The 19,709-nt window shown below is 47.7% G+C and overlaps 1 protein-coding gene across 1 annotated transcript in view; it reads right to left on the bottom strand.

Moving 5' to 3' along the window:
* The window catches only part of rbm18 (RNA binding motif protein 18), a 33,610-nt gene that overhangs the window by 7,584 nt on the left and 6,317 nt on the right, over nt 1–19,709 (bottom strand). Inside the window, exons 3-4 of the mRNA XM_083657485.1 lie at nt 7,012–7,138; nt 2,155–2,235 (exon numbers count right to left, since the gene is read on the bottom strand). Coding sequence (XP_083513611.1) covers nt 2,155–2,235; nt 7,012–7,138 — 208 coding nt within the window. The remainder of the gene's footprint in view (nt 1–2,154; nt 2,236–7,011; nt 7,139–19,709) is intronic.

Below are 19,709 nucleotides of genomic sequence, written 5' to 3'. Positions count from 1 at the left end.
TCCCTCTCATCATTGGTAGAACATGATTCAACAAGAGGACCAATAAAAACCCCAAACTAAAGAAACTGAGTCATTCTTCTCGTGCACTGGTCGGCCCTTTGCTGACCACCAGCTCATCAGAGTGATTTCTCTCATCGATGACGGCCTGGAGCCGACATGTTGAATCGGCCGGAAAAGCTGCTGACATGGCCAAGTAGAGGGAACGGTGCGGGACACACCACACAGACTAGGTCGATCGACATTACAGACGGCCGAAAATCGCCTCGGTGTGTCTGGGCTTTAAGCAACCAAGGCCCAGGAGCAAGGCCCAGGAGCAAGGCCCAGGAGCAAGGCCCAGGAGCAAGGCCCAGGAGCAAGGAACGAGTGCTCAGGTATTTCCAGGACAAACTGGAGGTCCATGTCCACGGCAATGTCTATTCATCAATTGAACCTATTGGCAGACTTCAGGGTGACGAGGTAGGATAGTATCAGGACTTCATATGACTGGTCTGGAAGTCGGTGACTCTGTCAGCTGGAAGTCAGTAAGGCAGAAAACCAGGTCCTTCTTCTGAACAGAAACGATCATTTGAAGCAAATAGGGACTTGATTAAAAAAACGAAGCTGCATGTATCTTCGCCAAAATGTACCTGCAAGGTACTTCCTGTTTGAGTTACCTTGTCAAATTACATTGATAGTTTGGTATTAAATTACATTGATAGTTTGGTATTAAATTACATTGATAGATTGGTATTATTGGAACAGTTGGGATATAATCAGCGAGATATTTTGCCATATTAATGGCATAATGGCATCACTAACCAAAACTAAGTATGGCTGTAATGGCGATCATAATAGCTGGCATATTGATCCTAAACCTTGCAGCAGCACTGACTTTAACCTGGCCCTACTTACTACACATGCATGTGCATGTGTGTGTCTGCGAAGGGCGTGATTCGTCTCTATACAGGATATCCCTCCACCCTTTGTCAGCAGGCGGTCTATTGTTAAGAGACAGGCTTAGGTTGCTGGGATGACTGTTCTACCTAAACTGACTAGTGACTACTGTACTAGTAACCGGTGGAAAATAATATCAACAAATGCTCATTATTGTTTCTCCAGAATTTTGACTCGATAAATTGTCTGGTCAAACACTGGACTTGCACTGGCAGGGCATTCATGTATGTGCTTCAACTTAAGAATGTGTTTGTGATTCTTATAGTCCTTTCTCTCTATGGCAAGCAGAGGTGGAATGCCCTTACTCATCTGTCTTAGGACATACGATTGAATTTTTAGCTCTCTGCAAGTCAGCAGTTTTTACATTTTAATGCACAGAGAGATTAGGGATATAGTGTGTGACTCTTTGGTAAACCCTCAGAGATGTTTGACGTGATTTTTAAATTGTATACTTTAATAGATAGTAGGGGTGTCACGATACACTCATTTCACGATATGATACGATATACGATATTGGGTTCACGATAACGATACGATATGATATTTTAACAATATTTTTTTTAACAAAGGTAAATAATTTTTATGTATTTATTTATCATTTATTTAACCATGTGAGTCCCGTTGAAATCAAAACCTCTTTTCAAGGGAGCCCTGGGAAAATACTGGAAAAATAGTCTTTCATTTGAAATACACAAAATACAAAACAAATGCTGTTTTTGGAAATTGTTATTATAATAACTATAAAACAACATGGAAGATAATGCTTCTCTTGCAATAGAATGTGTCACACTGTCACAAACTAAATGTTTGTTGCATGGTGAAAGAAAAATAAAGTATACAATCTATTTCTTAAATAACTCATGCTCAATGGTCCCTAAACTTATCTAATCTTATGTACCCCTTGAGCTGTTTTGCCATGCCAGTAGTAGTCTACCCCCTCACTCATGCGTGTTGATTCTGCTAAATTTGTTCTATTATTATTCAGGAGCAATTTTTTTTTTTTTTTTTACGATATAAATTTTTTCTGACGATACGCATTTTGTGACGTTGCGATATCGCGATATATCGTGCGACAAAATATCGTGACACCCCTACTAACTAGTGAAAAGAATATCAACAAATGCTCATATTGTTTACATTGGTGCATGTTTAAAACTGAACCAACATGCCTGAGATGTTTAGTTTTGTAAAAATGGAATTGAGTTTGACACTTACCCTTACCTGTGCATGCGCCCAGCGCACGACTAACTTCTTTGACAAGGCCAGCTTCCCATTTAAACACTGGATAGCCTTTTCTGCCTCCTGCAGAGAGAGAGAGAGACGCACGCACACACACACACACACACACACACACACACACACACACGCACACACGGAAAGAGAGGAAGACCAGAGAGAGGAAGAGATTCTTTACAATCATAATTATAAATCATCCTTGATGATTGTTGCACGAGTGTTATTAAATAATTAGTCTTCACAATAGGCCACATTGCCTGCAGATAAGCCTTACTGAGGTGTGTATGTGCATTTGTGTGTGTCAGAGAGAGAGCGAGAGAGAAAGAGTTTGCATACAGCTATGTATGCTGAAGCTGAATGCATGTAATGAAGTACTTTGTGTGTGTGTGTGTGTGTGTGTGTGTGTGTGTGTGTGTGTGTGTGTGTGAGATAAACACACACTTCCTCTATATCAGTGATTCCCAACCTGTGGGCCGCGGCCCCCTGGTGGGCCGCGAAGGTATTGCAAGTGGGCCGCCAAATCATTTCCAAAAAAGTATGATTTTTGAAAAAAAAAAAAAAAAAAAAAAAATTTTTTTGAAAGATTTTGAAAAATCATACTTGAAAAAGTATGATTTTTGTTTCTTTGATGTTATTGCTTTTGCTTGAATTGAAGTTTCATCTTTACATCATCTTTATATTGGGTTTGTGTTTATTTGTAACCCTATCGATTTAATGGGCTTTCTTCTGATATTTGGATTTTGTTTGGATCTGATATTGGATGTCAAATTGTTATGAGAATGCATTTTTCCATTGTTGAAGGATACCGTTATTTATTAATCATTTGTTAATTAGCCTGTTACAGACAGCCCCTTGCTTGTCATTTCTGACATCTGTGTGGTGCTGATGGACAGCTCCTTGAATGATTGGTGTGTGTGTGTGTGTGTGTGTGTGTGTGTGTGTGTGTGTGTCTGTGTGTGTGGGTGTGTGTGTGCGTGTGTGTGTGTATGTGTGTGTGTGTGTGGACAGCTCCTTGAAAACTGTAATACTGAAGGTGTTGCAACATGTTACAGGTGCTGTGTTAGTGACTGTGGAGCTTCCAACATGTTTCTCCTGTATTCAGTTCAGTCCTTTATGTTCAATTTTCAATAAAAAAGGGCTCTGAGAATGCATTATATGGCCTTTGTATTTATGGGGTCGGAGGTGGGCCGCGAACATTTTTGAGACATAAAAGTGGGCCCTGAGTTGGAAAAGGTTGGGAACCACTGCTCTATATAATCCTTTTGGGAGGGCTTCATATCCCCCTGAAGACACTGGCTGTGAAACGAGATCTTATCTTGGTCCCCAGGCGCACTACAGAAAACACTATAGTGCCTGAAGACAGTGATGTAGAGCAGTGATCATCAGACATGTGCTCCACTTCAGCCACACAATCACATCCTGATTGGAAATATCAAAGCCATAACGGGATTAATAACCCATGATCAAATGTTTAGAAGACTGAAATTTGTTGACAAAGTTAACACATTCACTGCCAGACGTTTTTTTTTTACTGTAGTTAGCTTCTGCCAGAGGGTTTTTTTGAGGATTCTGGCTCATCTTTCAAGACCCGAGGATTCTTTTCTGCTAAGATTTTGTGAACACACAATATCTCAAAAGAACTAATAGAATGTGTGCTTTCTCTGTCTAAAAGAGTTAGTTTGTAGAGTTAGTAGTTATGTAAGCATTAGCAGTTGAATACAGCATGGTTTCAGCGTCAGAAAAATTATTCAGAGATAAACGGCTTTTTGTGAAATTCGATAGAACAGTCACTTTAACCATTCATTTTTGGCATCAGTAAGACGTCAGACATCTAAACAATAGTTTTGAACAGTAATTTCCTCCATAACAGCAGGAAACCCCCCTCTGCTTCCAACTCCTCCCTCCGTGTGTGTTCTCCTCCTGCCTCCCTGGCTCTCCAGCGGGCGTGTCACAACGAAGTTGCTGCTGCTGCTGTGCCTGTTTGCGCGGCCGCTGTTTGAGGAAGTCTGGGTGGACTCGCTTGTTTCGTGGAGTTTTGGTTGAGAGCCTTGATGAAGCTTTTGCGATTCTGGTCATATTTATGCTGCGTGTTTCAAAGTGTGCATCCAATCTATTCTTGGAACCCCCCACCGTTGCCACCGCTGTGCATCAGCGCGAAAGTGAAAGCGTTTTCGCCATCAATTTTACAGTATGAGAACGGCTTCCTCGCGCTTTTCCCTCCAGTTTTGGGTCGCCTCTTTCTACTGTGGAGAGACATGTCGCCACTCAGTGGGTCGGTAAAATAGATTATACACATTCAATACCTCCAATTCTGGTGTAGGAGACGTAAAAGGGTTAGATCAACGTCCCACCGTCAAAAAAAAAAAATCAATTTTTTTGACGACTCAACTCGTCGTTGGCAGTGAACCGCTGGATTGTGTTTGACGACTCAACTCGTCGTTGGCAGTGAACGTGTTAAGTTAAGAGTTTTTTTTAATGCATTCCTTACCGCCAACAAATCCTCTGAAAATAAAATCAACAATGTGTTTCATCACTGATGACATCACAATCGTGACAGACACCACTAAAGCTGCGTTCACACCGACCTATTAAAGTTTCTCGCTGGCATCGAGTTTACATACAAAGTCAATGCAAACGAGCGATTGAGCGTATATTCGCCCGGGAGAAAAATCGCTGGGCGTCCGAGTGACAGAGACAGAGCGATAGGGAGAAAATACGCTCGTCGCCCGAGATGAAATATCCCAACTCGAGCTAAATTACACTGGCATCAGTCGCTCGCTGTTCAACGCTGATTGGCTGCCGTGTGAAAGCGAGTCAAGGATCACTCTGGCTTGGAACAAACCGCTGGTTTATTGTGTGGCAACAAACCACATTGACAGGCTGACAGCTGACATGAAGTGAAGTCTGTACTACCGGTATGCAGCTCGCATTAGGAGCACGCTGATAGGCTTAGCTTGTAAACACCTGCGGTGGCTCGTAGTGGACAAACATCATGACATTGCGTAACGTTATAGCCTCCACATGTCCATCAATTCGTGTGCCTGTTGATGAGCGATTTAAACAGAGCGACAGAGCGATTCCAAAGGGTTGAATCAAGCGACAGAGAGAGAAATAAATATCTCGGTGTGAACACAGCTTTAGCCAATTTGAACTAAATAAGAAAGAAGATGAATTGTCTTCAACACATTTGGAGTCAACAGCTTTCTCTTTGGCAGGTGAGTGAAATAAGTTTGCTCTGTGAAACAATCATTTAAATTACAAACAAAAATATATATTAAGAATACTGTGTCTTTTGAGCCACCGTGGTGTTTTAAATAATAAAGGCAAAGTACCATCATCTTCATTAGCATTATAGCCAGGTTAGCATGCGATGTTGTTTGCTAACGTTACCAACACGTTAACTTCAACAAAGACTACACCTAGGGATGCACCGATCCACTTTTTTCACTTCCGATCCGATTCAGATACCTGAATTTGGATATCTGCCGATACCGATATTATGCCGATACCAATATTTTTCTTGAATATACAGTATAGGCAAAGATTTGGCCAATTAAAGATTTTTTTTTTTAAACATACCTTGCAAAATGCAGACAAAATTAAGAAAATATACAAGGCAAAGAAGGATACTATTATACATGGGCAAATTACGGCCCGCGCTGGAATTGAGAAAATAAATAAAGAATATATATATTTTTTTCTGGATTCTGATCCGATCCGTGAATTAGTGCCAACATCGGCACCCGATACCGATATTGGATCGGCCCGGCCCCATCCCTAACTACACCTACACCTAACTAATGATACATGAGAGATAAGGCTGTGGGCATTGATTTTCTCTGTTTTGTTACCAGCACTCAATTCAACTGGCGTTTGTGTTAGCGGGCTAGCTAGCAGGCTAATCCCTTAGCTGCTGCTTCAGGTTGCTCTAACAAATTGATTCAGTAAATCTGCAGGTCAGCTTAGCTACACATGACAGCTGATCAAGGCTGTGTTGTTTTGGTCTGCTTTCAAACTAAATGCCTTCATTGTTGGTTAAGCTCTGTTGACAGGAAGTAGCTACGCTGTTACGATCATGTTGTCAGTTGACGTTAGGCAGTGTCACTTGGTATGATCCACAACATCCATGTAGGCAGTGTCACTTGGTATGCTCCACAACATCCATGTAGCTTATCAGCCATGATATTTCACTTGGTATGCTCCACAACATCCATGTAGGCAGTGTCACTTGGTATGCTCCACAACATCCATGTAGGCAGTGTCACTTGGTATGCTCCACAACATCCATGTAGGCAGCTTATCAGCCATGATATTTCAGGATGTGTCTGTGATGTCAAATATTGTCTTATGATTTAGAGTATGGATCAGGAAACTCTGAGGGCAATAAATTACATTCTGTTCCTATGTAGGCCTGTAAGCACGTGCACGCGCACACACACACACACACACACACACACACACACACAGGCATGCAGGCACACGTACACAAGCTTCAAGCATCCACGGGAAAAGGCATTCTATTAAAAGATCGATATCAGGATTTATGAATCGATATCAGTTCCTTCAAATGAATATCGATTCTGTATCTTGCGATTTTTTTTTAAACCCAGCCCTACGAGTGATGATGTCAGAAGTGTAACAGACATCATGGTTCAATCTGTACCGTTCCATGAAGACTGAGCATAGAGGTGAGAATTTGTGTGTGTGTGTGTGTGTGTGTGTGTGTGTGTGTGAGTGAGTGTGTGTGTGTGTGAGAGAGAGAGAGAGAGAGAGAGAGAGAGAGAGAGAGAGAGAGAGAGAGAGAGAGAGAGAGAGAGAGAGAGAGAGTGTGTGTGTGGATACCTCTCTGGTGTGGAAGTTGACAAAGCAGTAGCCGCGCGGCTGTCCCTCCAGAGGCCCAGACTTATGGAACAGGAAGTCAAACTGTTTCACTTGACCAAACCTCTCCAACAACTTGACCAGGTGATACCTGCAGGAAGAGAGAGAGAGCAAGAACAAGACAGAAAGACAGGAGGAGGAGGGAGAGTCAAATCATGAGGATAAGGGGAAAGAGGGCGATAATTATGTTTAATTAAGACTAGCAATTATTTTTTAAACATCCCTTAAGTAGCACAGGAATGAGTCCAGAAGACCTGGATAATAGCACCTACGTGTAAAAGTCAATGGGATTTGTGTATGAGGATTTTGGTTAAATGCTTGAAATAAGGTCTGTGGTTAACAAAAGCTCATGAAGCAATGAACTTTGTGTGATAATCCTCATGAATGAGGAGCACCTTGATGACTTTGGAAAGATAAATGCAATTTTTTTAATGTGATTTTCAGAAAACGCTTCATCATAAAAGTGGTCCTCAGTTGTGAAGATGATCTTGCGGAACACAAAGTTTGTCGTTTCATAAACCTCATTTCATCCATTTAACCGAAACTCCCATACAAAAAAATCATATGGACTTTCACACGTAGGAACCAAGGATTGCAGGGACTTCTGGGTAAGCCTACAAAAACATCGTCATCCCTGTGGTACAGCTCATCTCTTCCAACTGTTTGAATCAATGACAATTATTAAAAAGCCTGTTCTAACATTCCCACCATGCTATTTATTGGTCACCATTGTAAGAACAGACTATGGCCTCTGAGGTAGTCAGCTGTAAGTAGGCCTAATGAGAATGACAGCTGTCTCTGCCTGACACCTTTTTAGCAGCAGGCCAGCTGCTCTGACAGTAAATCTCTTATTGAGACAATGCTCGATGCTGAGGATACAGTAACAAGACAATGAGGGAATAAAACAGAGGAAGTGTCAGTCCCTCCTGAGCACTGTGCTCTGCACAAACAACCTCCTCTGAAGCCCAGAGCTGCTGCCTGAGCACTAGCTCTGCACAAACAACCTCCTCTGAAGCCCAGAGCTGCTGCCTGAGCACTAGCTCTGCACAAACAACCTCCTCTGAAGCCCAGAGCTGCTGCCTGAGCACTAGCTCTGCACAAACAACCTCCTCTGAAGCCCAGAGCTGCTGCCTGAGCACTAGGGGTGGGGGGAAAAAATCGATGCACCATAGTATCGCGATATTTTGCCTGACGATATTGTATCGATATTTGGACGCCAAGTATCGATTTAATTTTTTATTTTTATTTTTTTTGCAGGCCATGTCATGCCAGGCCACCGGTCATGTGCCCGAAGCGCCCGATGTTGCAGTCCGCGCCTGCAGTGGCGTATTGAGTCCAGAGAAGCTTAATAATGTAGCCTACATTTTGGGCAAAAACAAAACAAAACAAAAAAAACACTGCATGTTTTACTTGGTGAGGTCATGGTGAGGTCAAGGAAAAGGTAGGAAAAGGAGTTAGGAGTGACAATATATCGAAATATCGCAATATTCAATATATCGCAATATTCAATATATCGCAATATTCAATATACCGCAATATCGGCGATATCGCAATACTATCGTGTCTCGAGCTCGTCTGAGAGAAGTGTGTTGCTTGGCAACAAGCACGTATTAACGTGAACGCGCACGTCTGCAGCCTAAATAATCTCTGCCTTGTCATTTTTTCTAACCTGTGACTTGACTTGACATAACCTGTGACTCGACTCGAGACTTGACTTGAAATAACATTGTGACTTGACTTGACTTGCCGACAAAAGGAAAGACTTGGGACTTGCTTGAGACTCGGGACCAATTGACTTGAGACTCGCTTGGGACTCGGATCAGAGGGACTTGGACAATTGTCTGGTGATTCCCACTCCTACTGAGCACCAGTAGAGTCCTCAGTAGTGGGGGGGGGGGCTTTCGGGCCTTGTGCATGAGGCTGATGGCAGTTGGGAAGAAGCTGTTCTCGTGGCGAGAGGTTTTGGTCTTGACACACCTCAGGCCTGGCCTATTGGTCCAAATCTAACCAGCTCTTCCTTGAGTTGCAATTACATGATCTGCCAGATGTAATGAAATTCCCTCCAGGGGGCGCTCCTGAGACATGTCACGTTCAGGAGAATAGGACAGACATGAGGTCACACACAGTGACCTTGACAGTTGACCACCAAAATCGAATCAGTTCATCCTCGAGTCCAAGTGGACGTTTGTGTCAAATTTGAAGAAATTCCCCCAAGACGCATTCACGAGGATGGGACGGATTGGACAGACGGACGGATGGGACAACCTGAAAACATAATATGCCTCTAGTGGCCACAGCTGTCGCCGGCACTGACGCATAATAAACTGGCTAACAAATCAAAAACAAAAACACATGCAAAAAAACAATCAACTAACAACTTCCTTTGTTTTGTTATCGTGTATTTTTTTTTACAAAAGGACTTGTATAACAGTTCCAGAGATATTAAGGGTGCAGCTTTTTATCGTTTAGTTGCTCGAACGACGAACACCCAGTTATTTTTAATCCTGAAATGTGTGTGTGTGTGTGTGTGTGTGTGTGTGTGTGTGTGTGCGTGTGCATGTGATCACATGCGTATGTGTGGGATTCAATGTGGGACACGGCACGGGGGTCAAGTGTGTGTTTGAGCTACAGGTTGTACTAAATTCAGTCTTCAACAGCTCCCTGGAGGGCTTTAGACCAAGGAGGGTTTCTCCTGTTCCCAGACAACACCCTGCACACTTCCCACGAGAAGGTGCCTCTTCCTGCACTGCCACTGACCTGATATATATATGACCTCATATACTGTATGTATAGACTTCTACTACTTCCTGCTTCAGCACTGTACCAGAGATTTTCATCCGCCATTTATTTTCCCATAGACATTTCGTAAAATGCTTCTAAAAATAGTTTTACTTGGTCAAACCAAACGGTTCAGATATATTTCAGAATCGGGAGAGACCATAGAACATTTCACTCGGACCAAAACTTAAAAAACTGCATGGAAAGAATATTTTCTTTAAATACGCAATTCTTTTACGTTTTGGTCCGAGTGAAATGTTATGCGGTCTCTCCTGTTTCTAAATATTTCTGAACCGTTTGGTTTGACCAAGTAAAACTATTTTTATGAGTATTTTACAAAATGTATATGGAAAAATAAATGGCGGATGAAAATCTCTGGTACAGTGCTGAAGCAGGAAGTAGGCGGTCACTTTGCCTCTCTATTGACACTAGATAGAAACACTGCTATACAATTAAAGTTCATCATAATAAAACCTTTGTGGAGCAGCTTATCAAAAACATCGTTAAGGATATAAACTCATAACGTCAATCATGTCTAGACGTGTGTGTGTGTGTGTGTGTGTGTGTGTGTGTGTGTGTGTGTGTGTGTGTGTGTGTGAATGTGTGTGTGTGTGTGTGTGTGTGTGTGTGTATGTATGTATGTATAGGTGTGTGAGAGAGATTAGATGGCTGACACTCCAAGAACATTTTTGGATCATGCTAGCGAGCTGGATCACAATGGCCTGCTCCTCTTGGGGGCTGTAAAAACCACCGGAGGAAGAGGAGGAGGAGGAGGAGGAGGGGGAGGAAGAGGAGGAGGAAGAGGAAAGGGGGAGGGGATAAGGTGGAGGATAGGGAGAGGCAGGTTCAGAGAGGGGATGTTGGGGCCAAGGTGAGAGGTGGAGGGAGGGGAGGACAGAAGAAGATGAGAGGGGAGACGTATAGAGGGAAGTGGAAAGGCAGGTAGCAGAGATACAGGACAGGAGCTAGGACCCAGAGGAGAGGAAGGAAGGAAAGGGGGATGCGAGTCCAGTCCAGAAAACAGATAAGACTAAAGTCATGGAAATAAGCTCAGAGGAGGAGGGGGGGGAACGGGGAGAGGAGAGGAGGGGGGGGGGGGGGGGGGGGGTGGTTCTGACTTTCTGACCAAGCAGTAAATCAAAACCTGCAATAACATCTTCAAGCTTCATCTCCAACAATATGGTCATCTATTTTAACATTCACTGGCCATTTGGCTGGTGGACAAAAAAAAAGGTTAATTTTGGAGCCTGTATTGAGATAGAGGTGAATTAAGTGAATTTATTGGTTATTGTGCTGTTGGCTTTGAGTGTTCAGATAGCTGTGCTGTAAATCCTGTTGAGACTCAGTCAGGTGAGTGTGTCTTAGTTATTATTCTGGCCTTAACCCATTGATACCTGATGCAACATTTGTGTGTGTGTATCCCTTTAAGGTCTTAAAGGGATACACACACAAATGCTGCATCAGGTATCAATGGGTTAATGTGTGCTGTGAGGGGCCCAGGAGGTCCAGGCCCAGGAGGAGGGCATTATAATGACGGGTATCGTTTTGTCTTTTTCTGATACCGGTCCTAAAACAATACTTTTGTATAATGGCGACTGCACATGCATCGGAGGAAGCATGGTGCTAGTCTACAACTCTCCCCAGATCGGCAGAGGGAGTGGAGCAACGGGGGGGCATGAAAAGTTATGCAACTTATAAATGACCAACCTGCTCAGAGAGAGTAGAAAGAAGGAGAGGGAGATGGAGTAAAGTAAACGGGTGAGATAGTTGCTGGCAACGCCCCCTGCTGGCCACGCCCCCTGCTCTCTCTAAGCAGCCGACAGCATGGCAACCTGAACACCTGGTGAAAGCAGCAGTTGCTGAGCCTGAAGGAAGGAGCCATGCAGAGAGGTACTAGTGGACTCGTCTCGCACAGTATCAAAAGCTGGGTTTCCAGCCAAATGCAGTGTTTCCCATACATAAAGGAATTTGTGGCGGGCCGCCACAATAATATTCTGACCGCCACAATAAGATGTTGACCAAAAAAAAAAAAAAAAAAAAAAAATTACAGTGCACCTGAACGCAACATGCAAGATATCCGCTAAATAAGTGTCCAATAAATGTTCATGTCATTCTGGCCAATACTTCTGTTATAGCATTTCAGTCTGGAATATGGAATATCTTTCAATAATCTATGATTTAGCTGCTAAATTGTCTGCTCGCTACCCAGGCACTTATGTATGTACTTAACCCAACTAACTTAACCTAACTAACTATCCGGTGTGCACAACACTGTCAGCCTAAACTCCGGCTGACACCCCAAAAACCTACAATCCGCTACAGAAAAATGTATATTGTTTGTTTATTAACTCATTCTCTGCCAGGGTCATTTCGGTCTGTGTGCTCCCAGTGCCAGGATTTTGAGCATATTTCCTGATCTTCCAGGACCCACAGAATATTCTATGCTAGGAAGAAAATTACACAACATATCTCACAATAAAGCAGAGACTCTCTTCTTACCCCTTGTAAAAAACTGAAACTCTACCATGTTTCCTTGTTTAGTTACAAGCAGTGGAAGTTAGCTTGTTTTCACTAAAAATGCCCTAATTGGGACAGAAATAGGAGAAAAAGAGGTTTTTAGTGAAGGACACCGTTTCAAGCAGAACTCTCTTTTGAGCCTTTTATTTTTTGCCTCAGTGACACATCAGACATATAGACGCCGGTTTTCACCAGCTGCAACCCCACAGCACTTCCTTTTTCTCAGCTTCTTCTTCTGTGTTTTATGGCGGTTGGCATCCTTAAATGTTGCATTACCGCCACCTGAATTGTATCAGCTTCACAGCTAACTATTGACAGTGTCCACTTTCTCAGCTATTCAGGGGAAAACACTGACATAGCCTACTTCTATTTCTATTTTTTATTTTTGCTATGTAAACGTTTAAATGTAAAGATAGGCCTATGCGTGCAATAACGTACTGATAGTCAGCTTCAGCTCACTCATAGCTCACTCCTGCCCAAGCATGCCTTGTTACTGCTGCTGTGTTTTGTGTATTTGTTCAACTCCTTGCAAAAAAATAATTTAGTTGCCGCATTTTCAGGATGGGAGATATATTTTAGTGTTAAAAAAATAAATAAATAATTGCCTGGCTCCAGCGCCCCCCCTAGTGGCGACGCCCCTCGAAGCTTACCCCTTTACCCCCCCTTATGGGCGGACCTGTCCACGACACAACACTGTATTTATGTAGGCTACGTTACATATTTGCGGGAATGAGAGGGATCTCACACTTGTACTGATGTCCAGCATGACTGGTGACGAGGGAAACATGAGTTTGTTTACTGCGTCGCGCCATGCACCGGGTCCGCCTGGTGCGTGGGGTTCTGGAGGGGGGTCTCAGCCGGGGGTGTGGGACCCGGGCAGGGTGAGGGGCAGGGCGGGTGGTGGCAGCCTGGTGGTGGGAGTGGCTGCCCTGGGTGTCTGCCCAGCAGAGGGGCACTTAGCCTGGGTGACTGTGCCCAGCGGGGTGGTGCCGCTGGCCACGCTCTCCTCCTCTCCTCTCCCCCTCTCCTCTGTCTCCTCCTCTCCTCTCCCCCTCCTCTTCTCTCCCCCTCTCCTCTCCTCTCCCCCTCTCCTCTTCTCCCCTCTCCCCCTCTCTCCTCTCCTCTCCCCCTCTCCCCTCCTCTTCTCCCCCTCTCATCTCCCCCCTCCCCTCCTCTTCTCTCCCCCTCTCCTCCCCTCCTCTTCTCCCCCTCTCTCCCCCTCTCCCCCGGTTCTCCCCTCCCCCTCTGGTTCCCCCCACCCACCCCGGTCAGCGGTCGCCTTTTATACACGGTCCCAAACAGCGCAGGACAACGCGATTGGCTGACTCAGATTTGAATCTGAGCCAGCCAATCGCTGTGCCCCATGACCGGATGGACCATATATGGACTTCCTCCCCCCGAGTGGCTCGCGCTATCATAGCTGCTGACTGCTGGCCTCTCCCCCTCTCTCCTCTTCTCCCCTCCTCTCCTCTCCCTCTCCCCCTCTCCTCTCCTCTCCTCTTCTCCCCTCCTCTCCCTCTCCCCTCCTGTCGTCTCCTCTTCCCTCCTCTCCTCTCCCTCTCTCCCCTCCTCTTCTCCCCCTCTCCCCTCCTGTCCTCTCCTCTTCCCTCTCCTCTCTCCTCTCCTCTCCCCCTCTCCTCTTCTCCCCTCCTCTTCTCTCCCCCTCTCCTCTGGTTCTCCCCTCCTCTCCCCCCTCTCCTCTGGTTCTGCCCTCCCCTCCTCTCCCCCTCTCCGCTCCTCTTCTCTCCCCCTCTCCTCCCCCTCTCCCCCTCTCCTCTGGTTCTGCCCTCCTCTCCTCTCCCCCTCTCCCCTCCTCTTCTCCCCCTCTCCCCTTCTCTCCCCCTCTCCTCTGGTTCTCCCCTCTTCTCCCCCTCTCCCCTTCTCTCCCCCTCTCCTCTGGTTCTCCCCTCCTCTCCCCTCCTCTCCTCTCCCCCTCTCCTCTGGTTCTGCCCTCCCCTCCTCTCCCCCTCTCCGCTCCTCTTCTCTCCCCCTCTCCTCCCCCTCTCTCCTCCTCTCCTCTGGTTATGCCCTCCTCTCCTCTCCTCTCCCCCTCTCCCCTTCTCTCCCCCTCTCCTCTGGTTCTCCCCTCCTCTCCCCTCCTCTCCTCTCCCCCTCTCCTCTAGTTCTGCCCTCCTCTCCTCTCCCCCTCTCCTCTGGTTCTGCCCTCCCCTCCTCTCCCCCTCTCCGCTCCTCTTCTCTCCCCCTCTCCTCCCCCTCTCTCCTCCTCTCCTCTGGTTATGCCCTCCTCTCCCCTCCTCTTCTCCCCCTCTCCCCTTCTCTCCCCCTCTCCTCTGGTTCTCCCCTCCTCTCCTCTCCCCCTCTCCTCTAGTTCTGCCCTCCTCTCCTCTCCTCCGGTTCCCCCCACCCACCCCGGTCAGCGGTGGCCTTTTATACACGATCCCAAACAGCGCCGGACAACGCGATTGGCTGACTCAGATTTGAATCTGAGCCAGCCAATCGCTGTGCCCCATGACCGGATGGACCATATATGGACTTCCTCCCCCCGAGTGGCTCGTGCTATCATAGCTGCTGACTGCTGGCCTCTCCCCCTCTCTCCTCTTCTCCCCTCCTCTCCTCTCCCTCTCCCCCTCTCCTCTCCTCTCCTCTTCTCCCCTCCTCTCCCTCTCCCCTCCTGTCGTCTCCTCTTCCCTCCTCTCCTCTCCCTCTCTCCCCTCCTCTTCTCCCCCTCTCCCCTCCTGTCCTCTCCTCTTCCCTCTCCTCTCTCCTCTCCTCTCCCCCTCTCCTCTTCTCCCCTCCTCTTCTCTCCCCCTCTCCTCTGGTTCTCCCCTCCTCTCCCCCCTCTCCTCTGGTTCTGCCCTCCCCTCCTCTCCCCCTCTCCGCTCCTCTTCTCTCCCCCTCTCCTCCCCCTCTCTCCTCCTCTCCTCTGGTTCTGCCCTCCTCTCCTCTCCCCCTCTCCCCTTCTCTCCCCCTCTCCTCTGGTTCTCCCCTCCTCTCTCCTCCTCTTCTCTCCCCCTCTCCTCTGTCTCCTCCTCTCCTCTCCCCCTCTCCCCTCCTCTTCTCTCCCCCTCTCCTCTCCTCTCCCCCTCTCCCCCTCTCCTCTTCTCCCCTCTCCCCTCTCCTCTCCCCCTCTCCCCTCCTCTTCTCATCTCCCCCCTCCCCTCCTCTTCTCTCCCCCTCTCCTCCCCTCCTCTTCTCCCCTCCCCCCTCCCCTCCTCTTCTCTCCCCCTCTCCCCCCCTCTCCCCCGGTTCTCCCCTCCCCCTCTCCTCTGGTTCCCCCCACCCACCCCGGTCAGCGGTCGCCTTTTATACACGGTCCCAAACAGCGCAGGACAACGCGATTGGCTGACTCAGATTTGAATCTGAGCCAGCCAATCGCTGTGCCCCATGACCGGATGGACCATATATGGACTTCCTCCCCCCGAGTGGCTCGTGCTATCATAGCTGCTGACTGCTGGCCTCTCCCCCTCTCTCCTCTTCTCCCCTCCTCTCCTCTCCCTCTCTCCCTCCTCTCCCCCTCTCCTCTCCTCTTCTCCCCTCCTCTCCCTCTCCCCTCCTGTCCTCTCCTCTTCCCTCCTCTCCTCTCCCTCTCTCCCCTCCTCTTCTCCCCCTCTCCCCTCCTGTCCTCTCCTCTTCCCTCTCCTCTCTCCTCTCCTCTCCTCTCCCCCCCTCTTCTCCCCCTCTCCTCTTCTCTCCCCCTCTCCTCTGGTTCTCCCCTCCTCTCCCCCCTCTCCCCCTCTCCTCTGGTTCTGCCCTCCCCTCCTCTCCCCCTCTCCGCTCCTCTTCTCTCCCCCTCTCCTCCCCCTCTCTCCTCCTCTCCCCCTCTCCTCTGGTTCTGCCCTCCTCTCCTCTCCCCCTCTCCCCTCCTCTTCTCCCCCTCTCCCCTTCTCTCCCCCTCTCCTCTGGTTCTCCCCTCTTCTCCCCCTCTCCCCTTCTCTCCCCCTCTCCTCTGGTTCTCCCCTCCTCTCCCCTCCTCTCCTCTCCCCCTCTCCTCTGGTTCTGCCCTCCCCTCCTCTCCCCCTCTCCGCTCCTCTTCTCTCCCCCTCTCCTCCCCCTCTCTCCTCCTCTCCCCCCTCTCCTCTGGTTCTGCCCTCCTCTCCTCTCCCCCTCTCCCCTCCTCTTCTCCCCCTCTCCCCTTCTCTCCCCCTCTCCTCTGGTTCTCCCCTCCTCTCCCCTCCTCTCCTCTAGTTCTGCCCTCCTCTCCTCTCCTCCGGTTCCCCCCACCCACCCCGGTCAGCGGTGGCCTTTTATACACGATCCCAAACAGCGCCGGACAACGCGATTGGCTGACTCAGATTTGAATCTGAGCCAGCCAATCGCTGTGCCCCATGACCGGATGGACCATATATGGACTTCCTCCCCCCAGTGGCTCTGCTGCTGCTGCTGACTGTTACTGCACTATCCGTCAGATACCTTTGCAATACCAACCCTGTGCATCCATAAAGGTACATGGACGTTACTCTGCAGAAACTACAGTAACAAAATCACGAATTGCTCTGTTTTTGGAGCTCTGCATGTCTGTGTTTGTCTAGTTAATGCGTTAATGTTAGCTAACGGCTAATATTTGCTAGTTAGCCAACCAACCAGCAGCTAACATTAGCTAGCTAGCTAGCTTACCGGAAGCGATATTTTTTTTCGGATGATGGCGAAGGCATAACCCACCCCTGGCCCTCTCTGCCTCTGATTAGTGGCAGCGTTATAAACCATAGATATGACTATATTAAAAACATAAACACACTGGCGTCTTTCATGCAGGCTAGCAAGCGTAACTGCTGTATGTCTGTCTGACCTTACCCCGCTTTTTTTTTTTTTTTAGGTTTTTTCGGTTTGCACGTGATCAAACCGGTTTGGGCTCGTATACCGGACCGAACCGGTAAAACCGGAAATCGACCCATGCCTACTCCACATATGGCTCATTTCCACCACATTTTACTGCCCTGCACAGCTCGTCACCACTCGGCTCTAATCGTTTCGGCCCAATGGACGTTTTGCTTCCACCGCGGATCAACTGCCCCCACCCACCCCCACCCACCCCCGCCCACAGCTGGTCGTCATAGCGACCGCATATCTGTCCTTCGCCGAAGTAGGCTATAACATATAACGTTACAATTAAATCCATCCACAGAACTTTTAAACTGTTTATGAAATACTGGTGCCTCTAAATGACCTACAGTGTACATGGGCGAATGTGACAATCGGCCAGGAGAATGGATATCACTTTGTAGTTAGTCAAACTCACGCGGGGACGGGAGAGGCGCAGCAGAGTGAAGCCTCTACCCCGCGGCCTCTCACCAGGCAAGACCGCGGCTTCACCAAACACCCGCTGCGGCCTAGCGGAGTGCTGCAGCCTCCACTCAGCTACAGAGCTCCCTGAGCGAGCAGCAGACTTTTTTCTCAGACAATTGAACACCCGCCACGATTTTATTTCACCGGAGGCGAAGGCAGCAACACAAAAGACTGATAGAAATATACATAACAGAAGAGAAGGTAAGCCCACTAAACTGGTATGCAGCCGCCAGCATTGCATATGACAGTCAGTAGACAGAGTAAACACGATTCTGCCTGACCAATCAGTCGTCAACAATGTTTTCACGTCACCGTATGAACCCGGGTTCACAGAATAGAACCACGACGAGGCAGGTACTAAAAGTAGCACGACTCGACCCCAATACAACCCGGGCTGGGACAGTTTTTAGTGGTGGAATGAGACCATTTATCGAGTGGGCCAATAGAGGGGGTAAAGAAAGGTCAGTGGACTTAGTGAAAAGGACATACTTGGTGGTAACAGACTAACAGTACAGTAACACAAGAGTATTTCTTTTCCTCCAAGTCTGAGAGGATCATTCATTCCAAGCTAGGAGCCCTATGGGAAACTTCTATCCCTCTTCCAATGAGGGAACCTGAGATCAATCGCCACACACACACACACGCACACGCACACGCACACACACACACACACACTCACACACACACTCACACACACACACACACACACACACACACACACTCACACACACACACACACACACACACACACACACACACTCACACACACACTCACACACACACACACACACACACACTCACACACACACACACACTCACACACACACACACACACACACACACTCACACACACACACACACACACACACACACACACACACACACACTCACACACTCACACACACACACACACACACACACACACACACACTCACACACTCACACACACACACACACACACACACACACACACACACACACACTCACACACACACACACACACACACACACACACACACACTCACACACTCACACACACACTCACACACACACACACACACACACACACACACACCACTCACACACACACACACACACACACACACACACACACACACACACACACACACACTCACACACACACACACACACACACTCGCACGCACGCACGCACGCACTCACGCACGCACGCACTCACGCACGCACGCACGCACGCACGCACGCACGCACGCACGCACGCACGCACGCACGCACGCACACACACACACACACACACACACACACACACACACACACACACACACATCCATCTTTCAGTCAGAGCATACATAACATGAGACACAGAGAAAGCACAATGCTCATGTTACTTCACCACATCTTCATCACTCTACTACTTTCTCCTGACCAGCCTGACCGACGCAGGAGAGACGTGTCCAAAACACTCCGCTCACACAGCCAATGAGGATAGCAGACACTCAGGCCAAATACAATGACTCAAAGTTGCCATTTTGTCTTGCTGTTCATTTGACCGAAGTAAAAAGGATGGACGTGCACGGTGGCTCAGTGGTTTAGCGCTGTTTCCTCACAGCAAGAAGGTCCTGGGTTCGAACCCCGGGTCCGTCCCAGGTCCTTTCTGTGTGGGGTTTCCTCCCACCACCTAAAGACATGGATACTCCTGTCAGTGGCCCTGACCAAGGCACTGGCAAAAGAACTGGAGTTGGTCCCCGGGCGCTGCACTGTGGCTGCCCACTGCTCCTAGTTCTAGGAAGGTTCCTAGTAGAGGATGGGTCAAATGCAGAGGATGAATTTCCCCATGGGGATAACTTAATAACTTAATAACCCTTGAGGAAATAAAATGCCACAATGAATAACACTTGGCTGGGGCCCACTGGTGGGCCGTGAAGGTATTGCAAGTGGGCAGCCAAATGATTTGCAAAACATTACGGTCTTCGTGAGGAAGAAAAATATTATTATTATTATGTATGAGTCTGAGAATGCATTTCTCCATTGTTGAATGATACCATTATTTAATTTGTAATGAATTATTCATTAATTAGCCTATTGCGGACAGCCCCTCACTTTTAGTTTCTGGTTTCTTTGTGGCGCTGATGGACAGCTCCTTT

The sequence above is a fragment of the Poromitra crassiceps genome (genome assembly GCF_964638095.1).
Source record: "Poromitra crassiceps genome assembly, chromosome: 21".
Classification (NCBI taxonomy): Eukaryota; Metazoa; Chordata; class Actinopteri; order Beryciformes; family Melamphaidae; genus Poromitra; species Poromitra crassiceps.
The sequence above is the reverse complement of the archived record's forward strand: the minus strand, read 5'-3'. Positions and strand labels throughout refer to the sequence as shown.